At 38.3% G+C, this 15,514-nt stretch overlaps 1 protein-coding gene across 2 annotated transcripts in view; it reads right to left on the bottom strand.

Moving 5' to 3' along the window:
- Positions 1–1,327: 1,327 nt before the first annotated feature.
- The window catches only part of oprm1 (opioid receptor, mu 1), a 24,172-nt gene continuing 9,985 nt past the window's right edge, over positions 1,328–15,514 (bottom strand). The window contains exons 2-7 of one of the 2 annotated variants that reach the window (XR_004335849.1): positions 8,403–8,752; positions 6,958–7,133; positions 5,987–6,165; positions 5,477–5,660; positions 4,827–4,975; positions 1,328–4,154 (exon numbers count right to left, since the gene is read on the bottom strand). Coding sequence is in view for 1 of the 2 variants with exons in the window: in XM_032540985.1 (XP_032396876.1) it covers positions 4,970–4,975; positions 5,477–5,660; positions 5,987–6,165; positions 6,958–7,133; positions 8,403–8,752 (895 nt within the window). In the remaining variant the exon portion in view is untranslated. Of the gene's footprint in view, positions 4,155–4,374; positions 4,976–5,476; positions 5,661–5,986; positions 6,166–6,957; positions 7,134–8,402; positions 8,753–15,514 lie in introns of those variants that run through there. The other variant, XM_032540985.1, reaches the window with a different exon arrangement.

Genomic DNA, 15,514 nt, shown 5'->3' with positions numbered 1-15,514 from the left:
GGTGTGTGTTGTCCAGTCCAGTTTGTTATCCAGCCACAGCCCAAGGTATTTGCATGATTTAACTGCCTCCACCTCAACTCCCTCTTGCGGGACTGGTCGTGGTCTTGGTCTGGACCTCCCAAAGTCAACGACCAGCTCCTTCGTCTTAGAGGTGTTGAGCTGTAGGCAGTTAGTGCGACACCAGCGAGCAAAGTCCCCCACCACTCCTCCCTGTCACCCCTGATACACCCAACGAAGGCTGTGTCAGTGTGAAATAATGAAATAGTGTGGAAACCAGTTTCAGTCCGTATAGATGCCGTATTTTTTTTTTTTTTACTTCCCCTTGACATTTGGTTATACGTAGCACCATATGTCATGCTCGTGCCCACTTGCTGAGCGAGGGGGCAGGGTCAGAGGAGAGCAGAGGACCAAAAAATGAAACGCACCTGCTGATAAGCGGGCTTAATAATTGAGAATAATAGTTGTTTTTTAAATACTCAGAACAGAGAGGAAAAAAGTATGGCAGATGATTCACTTTCATATATAGGTATTTAAACACAGAATAACAAGTTTGTAGGATGAAATGCAGAATTTCAAAATAATTATACAGAATATTACTTCATACTCTGTTATGCGCTGTGCAGAAAGAATGATGAAAGTTCATATATATATATATATATATATATATATATATATATATATATTTAAGCCCTTTGAATGTACACAATTGTTCTTAGCTCTCGACCTGCCAAAGATTTTTGTCAAAAGGTTCCAAAGAATTTACCATGAGGGAAAAGGCCAAAAAAAAAAAAAAGACGTTACTCCTCCCTTAGACATGGAGGATATTTAGCATGCCAACAATTATTTGCATACAAATTTCAAGTTACTGCTATTGTGCATGCTAATTCACTGCATTGGCATACATTGTAACAGAGCTGCTGTTAATGTTATTTGTTACACCAGTGCTTTTACTGCAATGTCCAGTCAAACTTTCTGCTGTGACATCTCAATCCACAGCCAAATGACACACACACTGAGCTGACGCAGCACCTTCTGGTTGAAATATGGAGAAATGTCAGAATGATGAGTCTATACATTAGAGAAATCACTTGGGGTACATTTTAGTTATAGGGGCTAACAAGTGATTGATGGGAAAAAAAACTCCAGCCTAAAACTGATGAGAATTGTCGAATCTAGCAACCACGTCTGTCTCAATCTTATAAAGTTTAGGTTGATATCCTCATAATTCACTTTTATCTGTTTGTAATTTGTAATACTCATTGATGAGTATAGAGATTTAAAGCTGTCATGTTACAGTTTGAGAATGGAATACGTGTATTTGAAGAAAAGACACAAAGGCATTCATTAAGATTTAGAATTACATTTTATAACAGACAATGCATGGATTAACAGTATATATTTTATGTATTGTGTTATAGTGTTGTACATAGAGTAGACATTATCTTCTGTACATTAGATCACAAAAAATGCCAATTTAAGACTAAGACTAAGTTAAGTAATGATTGAATCACAAGTCATGTAAATAAGCAAATTACAGAAAACAGTTTAATGGTGGCATGTGTACATATCATGGACAGCATCTTATACATTTTAGTTAAACTTACCTCCAAGAGTGTATTCTGTATATTGCACCAAGTGCCTGCTGCAAAATGGTTATTATATACAGTACATGTAAAAGCAGAGATGGCAAAAGTACTCACTTACCGTACTTAAGTAGAAGTACCGGTATGTGTTAAAAAATACTCTGATAAAATTAGAAGTACTGATTTAACTTCTTTACTCAAGTACAAGTAACAAAGTACTGGCCTGGAAATTTACTTAAAGTATAAAAGTAAAAGTAGCCTTGTAGCCAAAGCTACCTGGACCACATATATGTCACTAAAGTTGTAATGACCTGGTTCAAAGGTATGACAAAAGGTGGAGAACACACATGTTTGTTCAATTAAATCCAATTTAATAAAATAAACAAAGATAAACGTGCAATCAGTTAATCGGTAATGTGTGTAATGTATGGATGTGTGTAGATGTATCAAGGCTAGAACACAAAAGTAAGTAAACCCAAAGTCCAAATAAACCAAGCAACTTTGAGGAGGGCGAGAGACAGAATGACTGCCCAAGCACCTGTGAGCAATCAGTTCATCCAGGTGTAAATCACCAGTCCTCATTCCCCAATCCCCAGATCCCAGCAACCAAAGGGATGTAATAGGCCTAGAAGCCGTCACAGAGTGCACACTAAGAAACTTCAGTGGACATGGAAAAATGGCTCTTTATATGCCATTGCCTACTTTTCAACTGGATGTCTGCCTATAGGCTTAAACATCACATATGATTATTGTGACAGAGACTGGGTTAATAACATTCTGACTAAGTAGCAAGATGTGAATTAAATTGTGATTCTGTGCGAATTCAAACATGAGTCCTCTAACTTACATTTGAGAGGTTTGAGACATTAACGTTAACATTAGCCCAAAATAAAGTAAATTTCAGACAAGACCAAGTAACGAGCTTGTAGTAGGCCTATTCTGTTCCATTGTCGTAGCTTTGTGCCTATTTCCTGTGTTACCCATGCCTAGTTTTAACCTGGTTTTCGATTTCATGCTTGTTTTAATTTTTTCCACTTGTGGAGCGTGATGGATGCAGTGTGGCCATGAGTCCAGCCTTTACTTCCGTGATGAACGTCCATCACTTTGTAACAATTTATAATGCTCGCTTAGCTCTGTATCGGTATTGGAACTGAGCTATCATCGCGGCACGTCCAGTCTGAAATACTACTTGATCGCCAAGCACACAGCTTATGCAAATTCTGGGACAAAAAGAAATCAAGGGACATTTAGAATAGATAAAAATGTTCAATTAATTGCAATAATTGCAAATTAACTATGACATTAACGCGAGTAATCGCAATTAAATATTTTAATTGTTGGACAATACTAATATATTTTGATGTATAAGTCGCACCTAACTATAGGTCACAGGACCAGCCAAACAAAGAAAAAAAGTGTGACTTATATTACGGAACATACGGTATTACGCATGTGTGACTCACAACAAAGATTGAACAGAAGTGTGGTTTCTCACTCTGCAGCTAAACCAGAGAGCTCAACACATAGGGTGAAAAGAGGAGCTGCAGAAATGTGCAATACAACAAAAATGTGGTGTTTTTTTTTTAAATTAAACCATGTAAACCTATTCTGGTAAAACCTCTAAATACTCTAACATTATGAACCTAAAAATGAGCATAATATGAGAAAGGTGCATTGTACATTGCACGTTGTTTTCTGATTAATATACGGTACATCGCTTCAGTTAACAACTGAGATTCAATATGACAAATGTTATATTTAGAAGCACAATAAATTGCTCGTCCACCATGATCATCAGAAATAATTTTCAGCAATAGAGTAGTTATAGTATTTTACATGGGAGATAAATACAATCATGTTCATCTTTACAGATCGTTAAAAAAATACTGGTACACATAATATCAAGTAGAGCTACTGTAAAGGCAACTGGCAAGTTTATAATACAGCAATACATGTAAGCACAAGCAATTCTAAAGATTACAACATATGTACAATCCTGCTTGGCTCACTTGTTAACATCTTCAGAACCCATACCTGGTGTAATGGCTGTTAAGTTGTAGTTAATCATTCACTGGTAGTACCATGTGTTCACACTGTATGTCGCAATAGCACGATGTGTGCTGTGTAAACAGGCCTTGTGTGTACTGGTTTAGATGACCAGTACAAGGATCCAGTGTAAGTAACACAGCGGGTTTCCCTTCTGTACATTCAGAAGTGTGTCAAATTCAGCAGAGAGAACACACAGTGCTCTACTGTATGTCTATTTAATGATAAATCCAGCAAAGGGTAGAAGACATCTTTACAGAGACAACATAAAAACAGAAGAATAAAAGAAAATAATGAAGACAGAGGGGCCAGGAAATTAAAACAAAGGGTCCGGTGGGTTGAGAGGGGAGTCTTCCTGAATACTTCAAAGCCAGCATGGTGTTGTGCAGATCAATCAATGAAAACCAATGTTAATAGATCGAAATCCATACAGAAGCTGGGCAAAAAGCACATTTGGCGCTGTAAATGACATTTCTGTCACCGGATGTCCAGTGATGTCTTCATGTGGTGAGAGAGCCACAGACCCTTTGAGCATTAGATAAAAAAGTCCAAAACCAGATTAGATCCTTTATTGTCCAGTACTCCTGATAAATCCACAAAACTTCTGACACATGCAAACAATTAAAAATGAAAACATCAGGAGCAACTGAAACAGATTGGAGAGAAGTCACATGAACTCTGTAAACAAGACAATATATATATATATATATATATATATATATATATATATATATATATATATATATTTTTTTTTTTTTTTACAACCTAAAGGATTAGCGATATGAGGGTTAGGAGAAGAGGCTTAGATCAATGAGGCAGCCTTGTCTGTAGCATACAGAACAAAACATCATATACGTGCCTTTTGTGAGTGGCTTTTATAGATCTGTATATATCTGTGTTTACTGGACGTTTTCAGTCTGTATAGTCTACAGTATTTTATAGTAATAATAGCAATAATGAAAACAGCTGTAAGTGTTAATGCACAAAAAGTGCAACAGCTTCTTCAGTTAAGAGGAGTATTGTAATGATGGTCTGTTTATAGTCTATCTTAAACCATCTGTATCAGTTTCAGAGTAAGAGCCTTGCACAGCCATGCAGCTAGTGACACTGCTCGGCAGATGAATGGCCTGACCTGATGCAGAGCTGCAGTTAAGCATGCAGCACAATGCCTCAATGGTCTTTGCTATCAATGTTCACTCGTGTCCTAGATTGTCTGATGTATGTGTCACTTTGTGTTTATGTGGTCAGAGACCCGTGGTGACCTGCGTGACCTCTGAGTTGAGATCGTCGTTGGCAACGCCCCCACAAGAGCGAGAGTCTGACGACCCCTCCAAGGCTAGTCATACCTGCAGAGAGGAGGGAAAAGAACAGAAAGTATGTTTATGTTATGTTGTACACAGTATATGTATACTTTTTACATGACTGTCTGTTAACAGCCATGTACCTAAACTGGAGATTAATGCACTCTTATGTCGATTGTAAATTTGAAGTTTCAGTCTTCAGCTTAGCATAAATACTGGAAGATAACTAGCAAGGGAAACAACTAGCTTTACTATGTCCTGAGGTAAAAAAAAAAGAAAGTCAGCCAACCGCAAAAACAAAAACTATTTCTTAGCCAGGCAAAGTGTCTTCTGTGCAGTCTCAGCTGGTTATCTGGTAACTTCGTGGTGACAACAAGTCTTATGCTAAGCTAAGCTTACTGTGGTATCATATTTACTGTACAGACATGATAATTGTATCAATATTTTCGTTTAACTCTGGGAAGAAAGCAAATAAGCGCATTTCCAAAATTTTTGAACTATTTTTTCCCAGATGCACGAGTATGCATACACACAGACAATGTCTACCTGTTGATTGGACCTTTCTCCTGTGTTTCCAGTGTTGCGTTCGCGCTGTGGAAGCTTGCGGCTTGTGACTCCGGTGCGGGACGAGTTCTGCATCTCTAACACTGAGGGACTCGGGGTGCAAAACTCACGGAAACAACGCTTGAAGTTCTCATCAAGGTAGCCATAAAGAACCGGGTTCAGACTACTGCAGGGGATGAAAACAAGGTTATAGTTAACACAAGAAAATCAGCTCCCCCCTAAACTCACCAATATCAATTTTTACCTTTAATATACAGTATAAGATTGACTCAAGTCAACTCAAGTCATTGCATAAAACCATGTACCAACAAACATACGTTATAAACACGTCAATGCAATTTGCTCTTATCTGTAAAACACAATTTGTCCTATAATGAGCATCCTTTTATCTACACTTAACCAAGCGTAAATGATTAATCTCCACTTATTATACCGGAATTGTTAGGACTAACAGTTTAAATACTACAGAGAAAATATTTGTCTAATGTGTACCTGTTGGTGTAGCCCAGGGCAATGCAGAAGTGCCAGGTGATAGTCTGCAGCGTGGAGGTGGGGATATTGATCAGAGCTGTGATGATGACAAAGATGTGGATGGGTGTCCAGCATACGATGAAGACGGCAACCACCACCAGGACCATGCGGGTGATCCGACGCAGGTTTCTGTCCTTCTCCTGTGTGTAAGTATATACGTGCGTGTGGGTGTGGGTGTGTGTGCGTGTGTGTGTGTGTGTGTGTGTGTGTGTGTGTGTGTGTGTGTGTGTGTGTGTGTGTGTGTGTGAAGGAGGTTTAATGTTTGGGGATAATCGGGAGTATGACATGAGTGATGTACAAAAGACAAAGTACAAAGAAAGAGGAAAGCATGAGAAAAGGTATGGAAGATAATAATGATGGAGAAGGATGATGGAGTATGGGAGAAAGTGGTTAGAGGGCAATGAGAGGAGAGGTAAAGGGGAGTGGATCAAAAGGCAGAGAGAAAAGCAAGATGGAAAGAAAGAAAAGTGGTTAAGGAAAAGTGCAGCGGTGGCTTAAGGGCTTTGAGTAGGACCACCACCTTTATTCCATTTTTATCTACTGTAAATACATCCACATTAAAATGTGCACATGATTTTGCAGGTAACATTTGGTAAATGTTTTAAAATGTATGGTTTTGGGTCATTTTTTTCTTCTACTGCAATGAATTAAAACTGAGCAACAACCTCAGGCTTAAGTACGTTTTCCCATATTGCTTTTTTCTTGAGAGCAATGAGTGCACCGTATTTGCATGCAAGCTCTGGGCAGCCTTGCATTTTGCTTCACTACTCTTAATGATAATATCAATTAGTAGGCCATGTAGTTAGTAGACCCAAGGTCAAGTATTTTCATTTCCATTTAATTAAAAGAAAAAGAAATTAACATATATAAAATATAATTTTCTAAATAAGTTGTGGCCCATGTTTGTAGACGAAAGACAGATTTTTTTTAACCTGGGAGCCCGACAGCATGCGCACACTCTTCAGCCGGAGGATCATGAGGCCATAGCAGACGGTGATGATGAGGACAGGCATGATGAAGGCAAAGATGAACACGCAGATCTTCAGCAGGGTGTCCCAGTACCAGGAGGGGTGGGGGAATATCAGCTTGCAGTCAACAATACTGGAGGCTGTGCAGGGTGAAGAAACATACATGCACACATACTGTATGTTCACAAGTAAACAGAGATTCAAACACGTATTACTTCCACACGAGCATTTGCATCAACTCTATTTTCACTTTGTAGTTCTTTTTTAATATATACAGTGTGTGTGTATATATATTTATATATGTTTCTCTTTAGCTTCATTATGTTCACCAACTAGCTGCTAACGTTTTATGCCTGCTTTGTTAGGTATGTGCTGGTTAGGTAGTACACAGTTGTTGTTTTTTAACTGGAAACAGGTAGCTGCTGTGGCTGTAAATCGAAAAAACCAAAAGAAAAACGTTTTAGCACTAATGGTTTTTCTGTATGTTTCGCTTTGTTTCATCTGACTATCTTTAGAGGTTAATGTAATGTGAATTATCCTCTCCGTTCTTCCGGTCATTTGAATGGATGGAACAAATGAATATTGCCCTGGTTGCCTAGTAGTTAATACTTCGACCGTGACACACAACATTCGACTCTGACCATTTGTTGGGTTTAATTCCCCATCTCTCTCTCCGCTCATTTTCTGTCATCTTGCAACTGTCCAAAACTCTAATAAAGGCATTAAAATGCCCATAAAAATATTTTGTGGCGCTAAAGCAATAAACATATTTTATCACCATGCAGAGTTCCAACTTCATTGAGTCAGTAAATCTCTCATTAGCCTCTCTCCTCCAAACAGTACGCGATCACACTCAATTTCACTGGCAGTTGTCTCGCCATGACGTTTGCAGTTACACAGAGACACCGTCAGAGAAGCTTTGCTTTGGAGGCCTCTTTAACGCAGCCTCTTTAGTTATATTAGTCGCCAACAGGCATATAGCATTCAATTGTTCTTCTGTGCAATCACACAGAAAAACCTAAGCAAAACGTCTGGATTGTTTCCTTTTATAGAGCCTGCTGGAGTATATAATTGCTCTTTAAGGCTGGAATGCAGAGAATGAACGGAAAGTGTTTTCTTCCATTTTTGTGCTTTTTTTTGTGAGACCTTGTTGAACTCATTATCTACCAAGGACTAAGAAAGAAATGAGCTCTGTTGTGGATGGTTGCCAGAGGATTGGAGGTTACTTTTTTTTTTATATCTCATCATGTTTTCCTGGAGACCTGGTTCTATCCTGTTGTTGTCATTAAGGCTATACAGTATGTGTTATAATGCATCACATACTGAATGTTTAGAGGTCTTTTATGTAGTCCAAACACAATTCCTCCTGCAGTGTGCGTATAACAGTGCTTGAGTGTGCACATGCTTACAAGTGAGGTCGGTGGAGGCCATGAACATTACAGGCAGCCCGATGGCCGAGGAGAGAATCCAGTTGCAGACGTTGACAATCTTGGCGTTACGCGGTGTCCTGAAGTCCAGCGCTTTGACTGGGTGGCACACAGCGACGTAGCGATCAATGCTCATGGTGGTGAGTGTAAAGATAGACGTGAACATGTTGTAGTAGTCAATGGACATCACCATCTTGCACAGTATGTCTCCAAACGGCCAGGTCCCCATCAGGTAGTTGACGCTCTGGAATGGTAGTGTGCTGGTGACCAAGGCGTCGGCCAGAGCGAGGTTGAAGATGTAGATGTTGGTGGCGGTCTTCATTTTAGTGTATCTGTACAGGAAACATGGATTTGCTTATGAAACAACAGGCCCCTAGGGTACAGACATGTGACGCCTCCCACTGCTCCTACAGTACATGAGAGCAAGACACACAGACTAACTACAAATGACATGACTGCATCATCTGCAGTCGTTTTGAGTATATTGGTACTCGCTTTGAGTCAAGTGTGTCAAGTAAAATGTTTAAGTTACTTAATGTTGTCTCTGACACTAGAACAGCACTCACAATAATCTGGAAATTATCCAGAAAGTAGCAATAAAGATTTATCCTTTTAAGACATTTATATAGAAGATGGCACTACAAGGATACACATAGCGTGCCAAGAAATTATTCAAATGTATTTTTTTCTGCACAGAAAGAGCCTTGTAAAGGATTGTACGCCTGCATTTTGAGCACCATTTGCAGAATTTGAATGCACAACCAGAATTCTTGCACCGTTATTAAAAGGTATGTTGCACTCAGGTGCCTCATGAGCTGTGCAGAGTATCCTGTGAAGATGTCCACATTAGTATAGACGTCCTTAACGTTTTAAAATATTTCACATAGAAATGACTTAAGCTGCTTATAGAGCATTTTGTGTAAAAATGTTTGCTAAAATACAGAACGATTTTGAAATTCCGTAGTAGCTTTTACGATCTGAATGAAGAGTGAATAGATTTCAAGGACAGTCCGTTTTATACATTACAAACAAAAATATCCTTTCAATCATTATGGTGGAAACTGAGAAGAGAAGAGAGGCAGTTCATAGAGTGAGAGAATGGTGGGGTCTTTATAGAAAACAGGAAAAAGTACGTGGACCCATTAACATAGAGGATGGAACCCAGACGATTGAAATAGCTCAACTGTTTAGAGCTCTTGTCAGCCAAGACATATACTATGTTTAGCGCTTGCTGTCCACATCGTAATCGGGCGAGGGTGAAGCTGGATCACGTCAAAAACATCTAAAAGGATCTATCTTGTACGTCATAACCTTTGTAGACCAAAGACTCAAAAAAAGTATGTAAGAAGCAACAATTATAACACAGTTATTATATTGAGGATTAACACACATTTGACACGACATACTGTGTTCATGAGAAAAATGTAGTGAAAGTGCACAAAGCTTAGCCAGAGCCTGCAGTTTGACACTGATCTGAAAGTTTGATGTCTGACTGAAGTATGACATATTAATCAAGCTGCTTTTGTTTTATAAACTGTTAAATGTGCAACAGGTTTCTTACTGGTAGGTCCCCCAGGTAGACCAATATGCCTGCAAACAATTCAACTTTAATGAAGCAATCCAGCAATTAGCTTATTCATTTTGAACTACAGATATAAGTGTTTATCCATATAGGTGACCGATGAGAAGATTGACTCTCCTGTCTGATCATTGACTAGGAAGCTACATCAAGCAGCTTCTTAGCTTAGCTTAGGTAAGCTTAAAGACTGGAAATGGGAAAACAGTTAACCTGACTTTTAAAATCCACCTAAGCACCTATAAAGCTCACTAATTAACACGCGACAGTTTGTTGTCTAAAAAAACACTTAACTCCACGTAAAGCACCAAACTGACATTTTTACACTTTGTTTTTCGTGCAGATTAAGCAGATGTGATATGTAAATTGTAGTTAGAGAGCTTTAGAGGTGCGGCTGACTGTAGCCTTATCAGACAGGTATTAAAATAATTTAATTTCCAAGGCACTGTTGGTGCACTATTCCATGAACAGACAATTTAGACACATCCCTACCGTAATGTTATTGAATTAGTCTGGATACACAATGTGACAATGATACATTACACCCTCTGGCCTTCATTTTATTAAACCCCACCCCTGATTGGGTGAGGAGGTAATTTATCTATTTCGTTGCAGCACTCTCCTCAATAATCCTAAATCCTCTTAACAACCAGACACTGAGTTCATTAAATTCTGATAAACTTTAACACCGACAGCTTAGTGTGACTGTTGTTTCAGGCTTTATTTGAACTGGGACTGACATGCCTGGAAATGCAGTAGAAGCTGTCACCCTAAACTAAGTAGTGTGCTGGTACTGGTGGTAATTTCCAACATCCACCTTATTGACTTTGAGACAACTCTTAACGGGGCTGCAGATGATAGCTTGGGTTTCTCCAGTGGGTTGTACTAAGTCTGAGGCTTACGCATGTCCAGCATGCTGTGTGGAGGCTAATGGCCTCATCTCATCTAAATTAACTGAATGAGTTGTTTTATTAATGAGTTTTCAGCTTTCATTTATTCTTCGCCCTTGAGGTTTTGACACACTGATGTCAACAAACTGACAATACACACAAAAAAAAACGTTATGTTTTGCACAACTAGCTTGTAAGGGTATCCTTGGAAGTCAGTTAGCTGAAATAGACAATACTGTGAGCTATATCTAATCAATATATATCATTCATTGACCCTCCCAACTGTTTGAGGATTCATTCAATCATCACCTACTATACAGGCTCATTTTGAGTCTGTATACTATATATGTTGCTGGAAGGTCCCATCTAATGTTCTAAATGATCTCTTACTGACATTAAGCAAGTGCTGTGATAGCCTTAACACAACTTTACTTGAAAATAATGGATAATAAAGGAAATTAATTGTTGGTGAATGTTATTCAGGTGGCATTACATTTCAGTTAAAACATACTTGCTGTTTCAAATTAGCAGTATATAAAAGTAATTTCTTGGAGGCAGGTAATGGAAAAGAGCTACCCACTAGGGCTGCCGTGATATAAGGAAAATATGCGATAACATTGTTGATATCGTGACAACGATAATACTTGCGATAAATAAACAGATTTTAAAGTATACTCAGTTCTGCATTTCGGCTTCCTTCAATATGACAAATAAAGGACTTGCTGAATTAAAAAAATGAAAGTAAATCATTTCCAACAGTCTTTTATTGAACAAATTGAACATTGATTTGTATTTAATGACCCAACTAAATAACAAACAAAAACAAAATGTATAAAGTGCAGTTTTCTACTGATATTTTCTTTCAACTAATTTCCAAAGTGTCTTTCGCTTGGTTTTGTGTTAATTTAACATAACTGATCCTTTTGTCATGGAGAGTTGGGGTGGGCGTGGATATGCTGTGTATGATAACTCTATTTATTGTGCGCTGTTTGTGAATGCTGTTTGTTCTTTTTTTTTTCTCTTTTGCTCTTGTCTATGATGTAAAGAAAGCAAAAACCCAAATACATATGTTTATGTATAATAATAATAATAATAATAATCTCTTTTGAGACATGTTGCAGCCTTTAGCGATATGTATATTGCGCTAACTCATATTGCAATGATGATATACAAAATTATATATTGTGCAGCTCTACTACCCATGAGCAGGTATGTCATCAAATTCAAAACACTTTTTATAAACCTGAATGACTTGTGTTATATTAATTGGCAAAACAGAGTTACAAAATATTACTTCTTCATTTTCATGCCAGCTGTAATCATTTGATAAGTATCATTCATAAAGAGGCTTTTGGAAGACAAGAAAATTGAAGCTCTGTTCATTACACATAAACAGAAGACAAGCACATTGTCCCAGATAAAAATGTTTACATCAATTATTGAGCCTATTTTTGAGAGGAAGAGAAAAGGGGTCGTAAAGCCATAGCGAGACAAGACAGAAGTAACCATCTGCAAAGAGTAAATCTTCGTTACGCTGTTTCTGTTACTACATTTGACAAACAAAAATTGCTCAATCTGTCTCTTAACTACCTTGACTCTGTGTTTTCCTGGACCAGTGAAGCAGAGAGGCTGCAGAAAGATGTACAGTAATGGACCTTGAAATCATCCAAAACAGCCCCTTCAGTAAAATCATGTTTAATTCATAGGCTTCCATCAACCCATTAGCTGTGGTTTCCACCTTGGGGAGTGGGACACCTTCTCATCTCTCCTGTTTCTCATCCATCTTTATTTCATCTTACATGAAGATTGATATCGGGGTTGAGATCAGGAAATGATGATGGAAACTTCAGAGATGACGAGTCCAAAGATTTCAGATCATTTGCAGCTTCATTCAAACAATGAACAAACTTTAATGACACAGTGAGCCGCCTCTGTACACACACGGATGTCTATACACAAGTGACCAATGAACAGAATTGAACAATGAATGAAAGAATCAGAAGAACTGCGTTTTTTTATAGTCTTCTTGTTCTGCGCCGGTCAGTTGATCTGTTTCTGCGAGACAGGGTTGTCTTTAAAATGACTCATTTATGACACACTCTCTACTAGTTTCACACATTCCAATCTATTCCTGCAACCTAGTGTCCACTTCACGCTGAGCCTGCTCTGAAAGCTCCCTGAGAATAGTTAAATACAATTATCCCTGAGGTGATTCTGAAGAGCAATTCTGAGGAGGGTATTACAATATTATCACACATGCTCCCAAACAAAAGAGAGAAGATACTTCAGCCTACTTTTACAGGCTGTTGTCTCTTGCATGCGTTATTCAATCATCCCAATCATTGACACATATGCAGATGCACAACACAACTGTGTAATGTAATTTCCTCATTTGAATACATTTACATAAAGTTAGGCAGTTGAGAATTGGCTGTTTTAGTGTAAACAAATTCAACAGATTAATGTGGCCATTTTGGCAACATTGCAATTGGTTTACCCTTGCTCTGACTGAGGACACCAAACAATATCAAATAATGTAATCTGCTATGTATGCTTGGTGAGAAATTATTGAAATGAAAATTACAATAACCTCTAGCCTGGCTCCCTGATGAGCCTCATCTGTTGCTGAAACTGTAGTCTATATCCTTAATGTTCCATATTCCGGGCTATGTTGCTCATTTAGGCCAGATATCAGTTGTCTTGGGCTTCTTTTGTGTTGGAATCTTAAACTCTGTTTGATTTATGAAGACTATGGTTAACCTTTTCTCAGATCTCTGCAGGGTAAATCCAGACAGCTAGCAAGACTATCTGTCCAATCGGAGTTTTGTGTTGACACAACACAAGGTTGTTTAATTTGTTTGTTTTATGGGATTAGGAGCTGAGAAGAGGTAGCAACTTGCTGTGAGGCTGCAGCTTTCCGCTTTTGTTTTTTTCTGTTTTGCTTCAGCCTAATTTAATTGTGGTGAATTTCCTGGGGTCCATTTTACGTCATCCTATTTCTCACAGTTTGAATTGTAATAATTTAAGTGAACAGACCCTTTTTACACAATTCACATACATGTTTAGACACATTAGAGAAAATAAATTCTGCCCACACAGAATTTCCACAGTTCATGAATTTGGAAACGCCGCAAGGAGCCGTTCAAATGTGCTTGAATGTTAATGAATTTATTGTTAATAATTTGATGATTGTCTGTTTTCACATGGCAGGATCATGCTTTACCATGGCAACAACAGTGACTATGCTGGGTGATTCAATGGGATGAACTCCTCTACTTAAATGGCTTAGCTTATTTATTTTTACTGTTTTTATAATGTTGTCATGGTTGATATTGTGCATTGATGAATGAATCTTGAAACGTGAAAATAGTAACATAACATAAGATCACAATGGCGCTAAAGTAAATTTTTGTTAGAACATTCCTCGGATTAAATCTTTCTCTGTTAATAAAAAGCTCAGCTTTAGCTGCAACAAGAGAAACCTTTTTTCAGCCTTGTTTTAAAATGTACATGGTATATTTGTGAAGGTTTGCTCGAAGATTTGGATGTTCTTCACTCCAGTAGCAGATGCTGTCTAATGGGTCCAACGTCAGCCACTAAACGTTACCTCCACTCTTGTAGGATTCAGGTGCAGCAGCCCCTAAAGGAGAATGTTAAATCTTTATAGAAACCTAGCTTGGTTTTAGTTAGCTTCAGTTAATGGCACAGTAATAAAACATAAAAGAGCTGAGACTATTCCTTTGTGTGAAGTGAGGTAGAAAAAACATTAAGGTTTATAAAAACTAAAACTGGATCAGGATTTATTATATTTTACAGCTTATGACCTGCTCATTGTTAGTTGGATTAAATAAACATTTGCTGTGAGTTTGTGCCTGGCACGCTGTTTAATGTGTCAGATTGAAAATATTGGAATGCTAACAGATATTAAGAGACGTGGCTGGACCTTTAAAGTGTCCCTATAAACACCAGTGTTAGCTTTGTGTATCTATATTTGGAACACGCCTGCAGTGAATCAACAATCTTGTCATCATGTTTCAACAAACGACAAGATGAACCCTACACATTTTCAGTCAACAGTTTGGAACAAAAGCTGATACATTTTCATGGCTTTTCTTACAGAGCAAGATAAACATAAGTTGTCACTAGTATGCGATGCTGGCCGGTGGATGTGTAGCCCTGCATGATTCATGGGCTGCTGCTGGGTGTGGATAAACCATTAAGGCCTTTTTGCAGAAACAGAGGCTGCTCATGTGAACAGAAATCTGTATGCCTCTGGCTCCAACCAGTAACAATGTCCATGCACACTGTGCGGAGCATGATGGATTAGGGTTTGCAGGGTGCAACTGTGTGCATGTCCGATTGCCAGGCAGATTCTGAGATTTGTGCTTTTACTGCATGCATGTAATATTCATGTTAGGCATCTGTGATATGATTACATTTCTCAGTCACAGTATATGGAATTTTATAGCACGACATCAACATTTATACTGTATATACGTATACATATATAAATCCCTGAACCCAGACTGGTTCCATTAGAGAGGAGCCGGAAAGCTAAAGACTCTGGCTCCCATTCTACTTTTACAGACTCAGGGAATCACAAGTAACTCTGAATTCTGGGAGCGCAG

Source organism: Etheostoma spectabile, chromosome 17, assembly GCF_008692095.1.
Source record: "Etheostoma spectabile isolate EspeVRDwgs_2016 chromosome 17, UIUC_Espe_1.0, whole genome shotgun sequence".
In the NCBI taxonomy this organism is placed as follows: Eukaryota; Metazoa; Chordata; class Actinopteri; order Perciformes; family Percidae; genus Etheostoma; species Etheostoma spectabile.
Note: the sequence above shows the minus strand (reverse complement) of the source record. Positions and strands in the feature narration are given on the sequence as shown.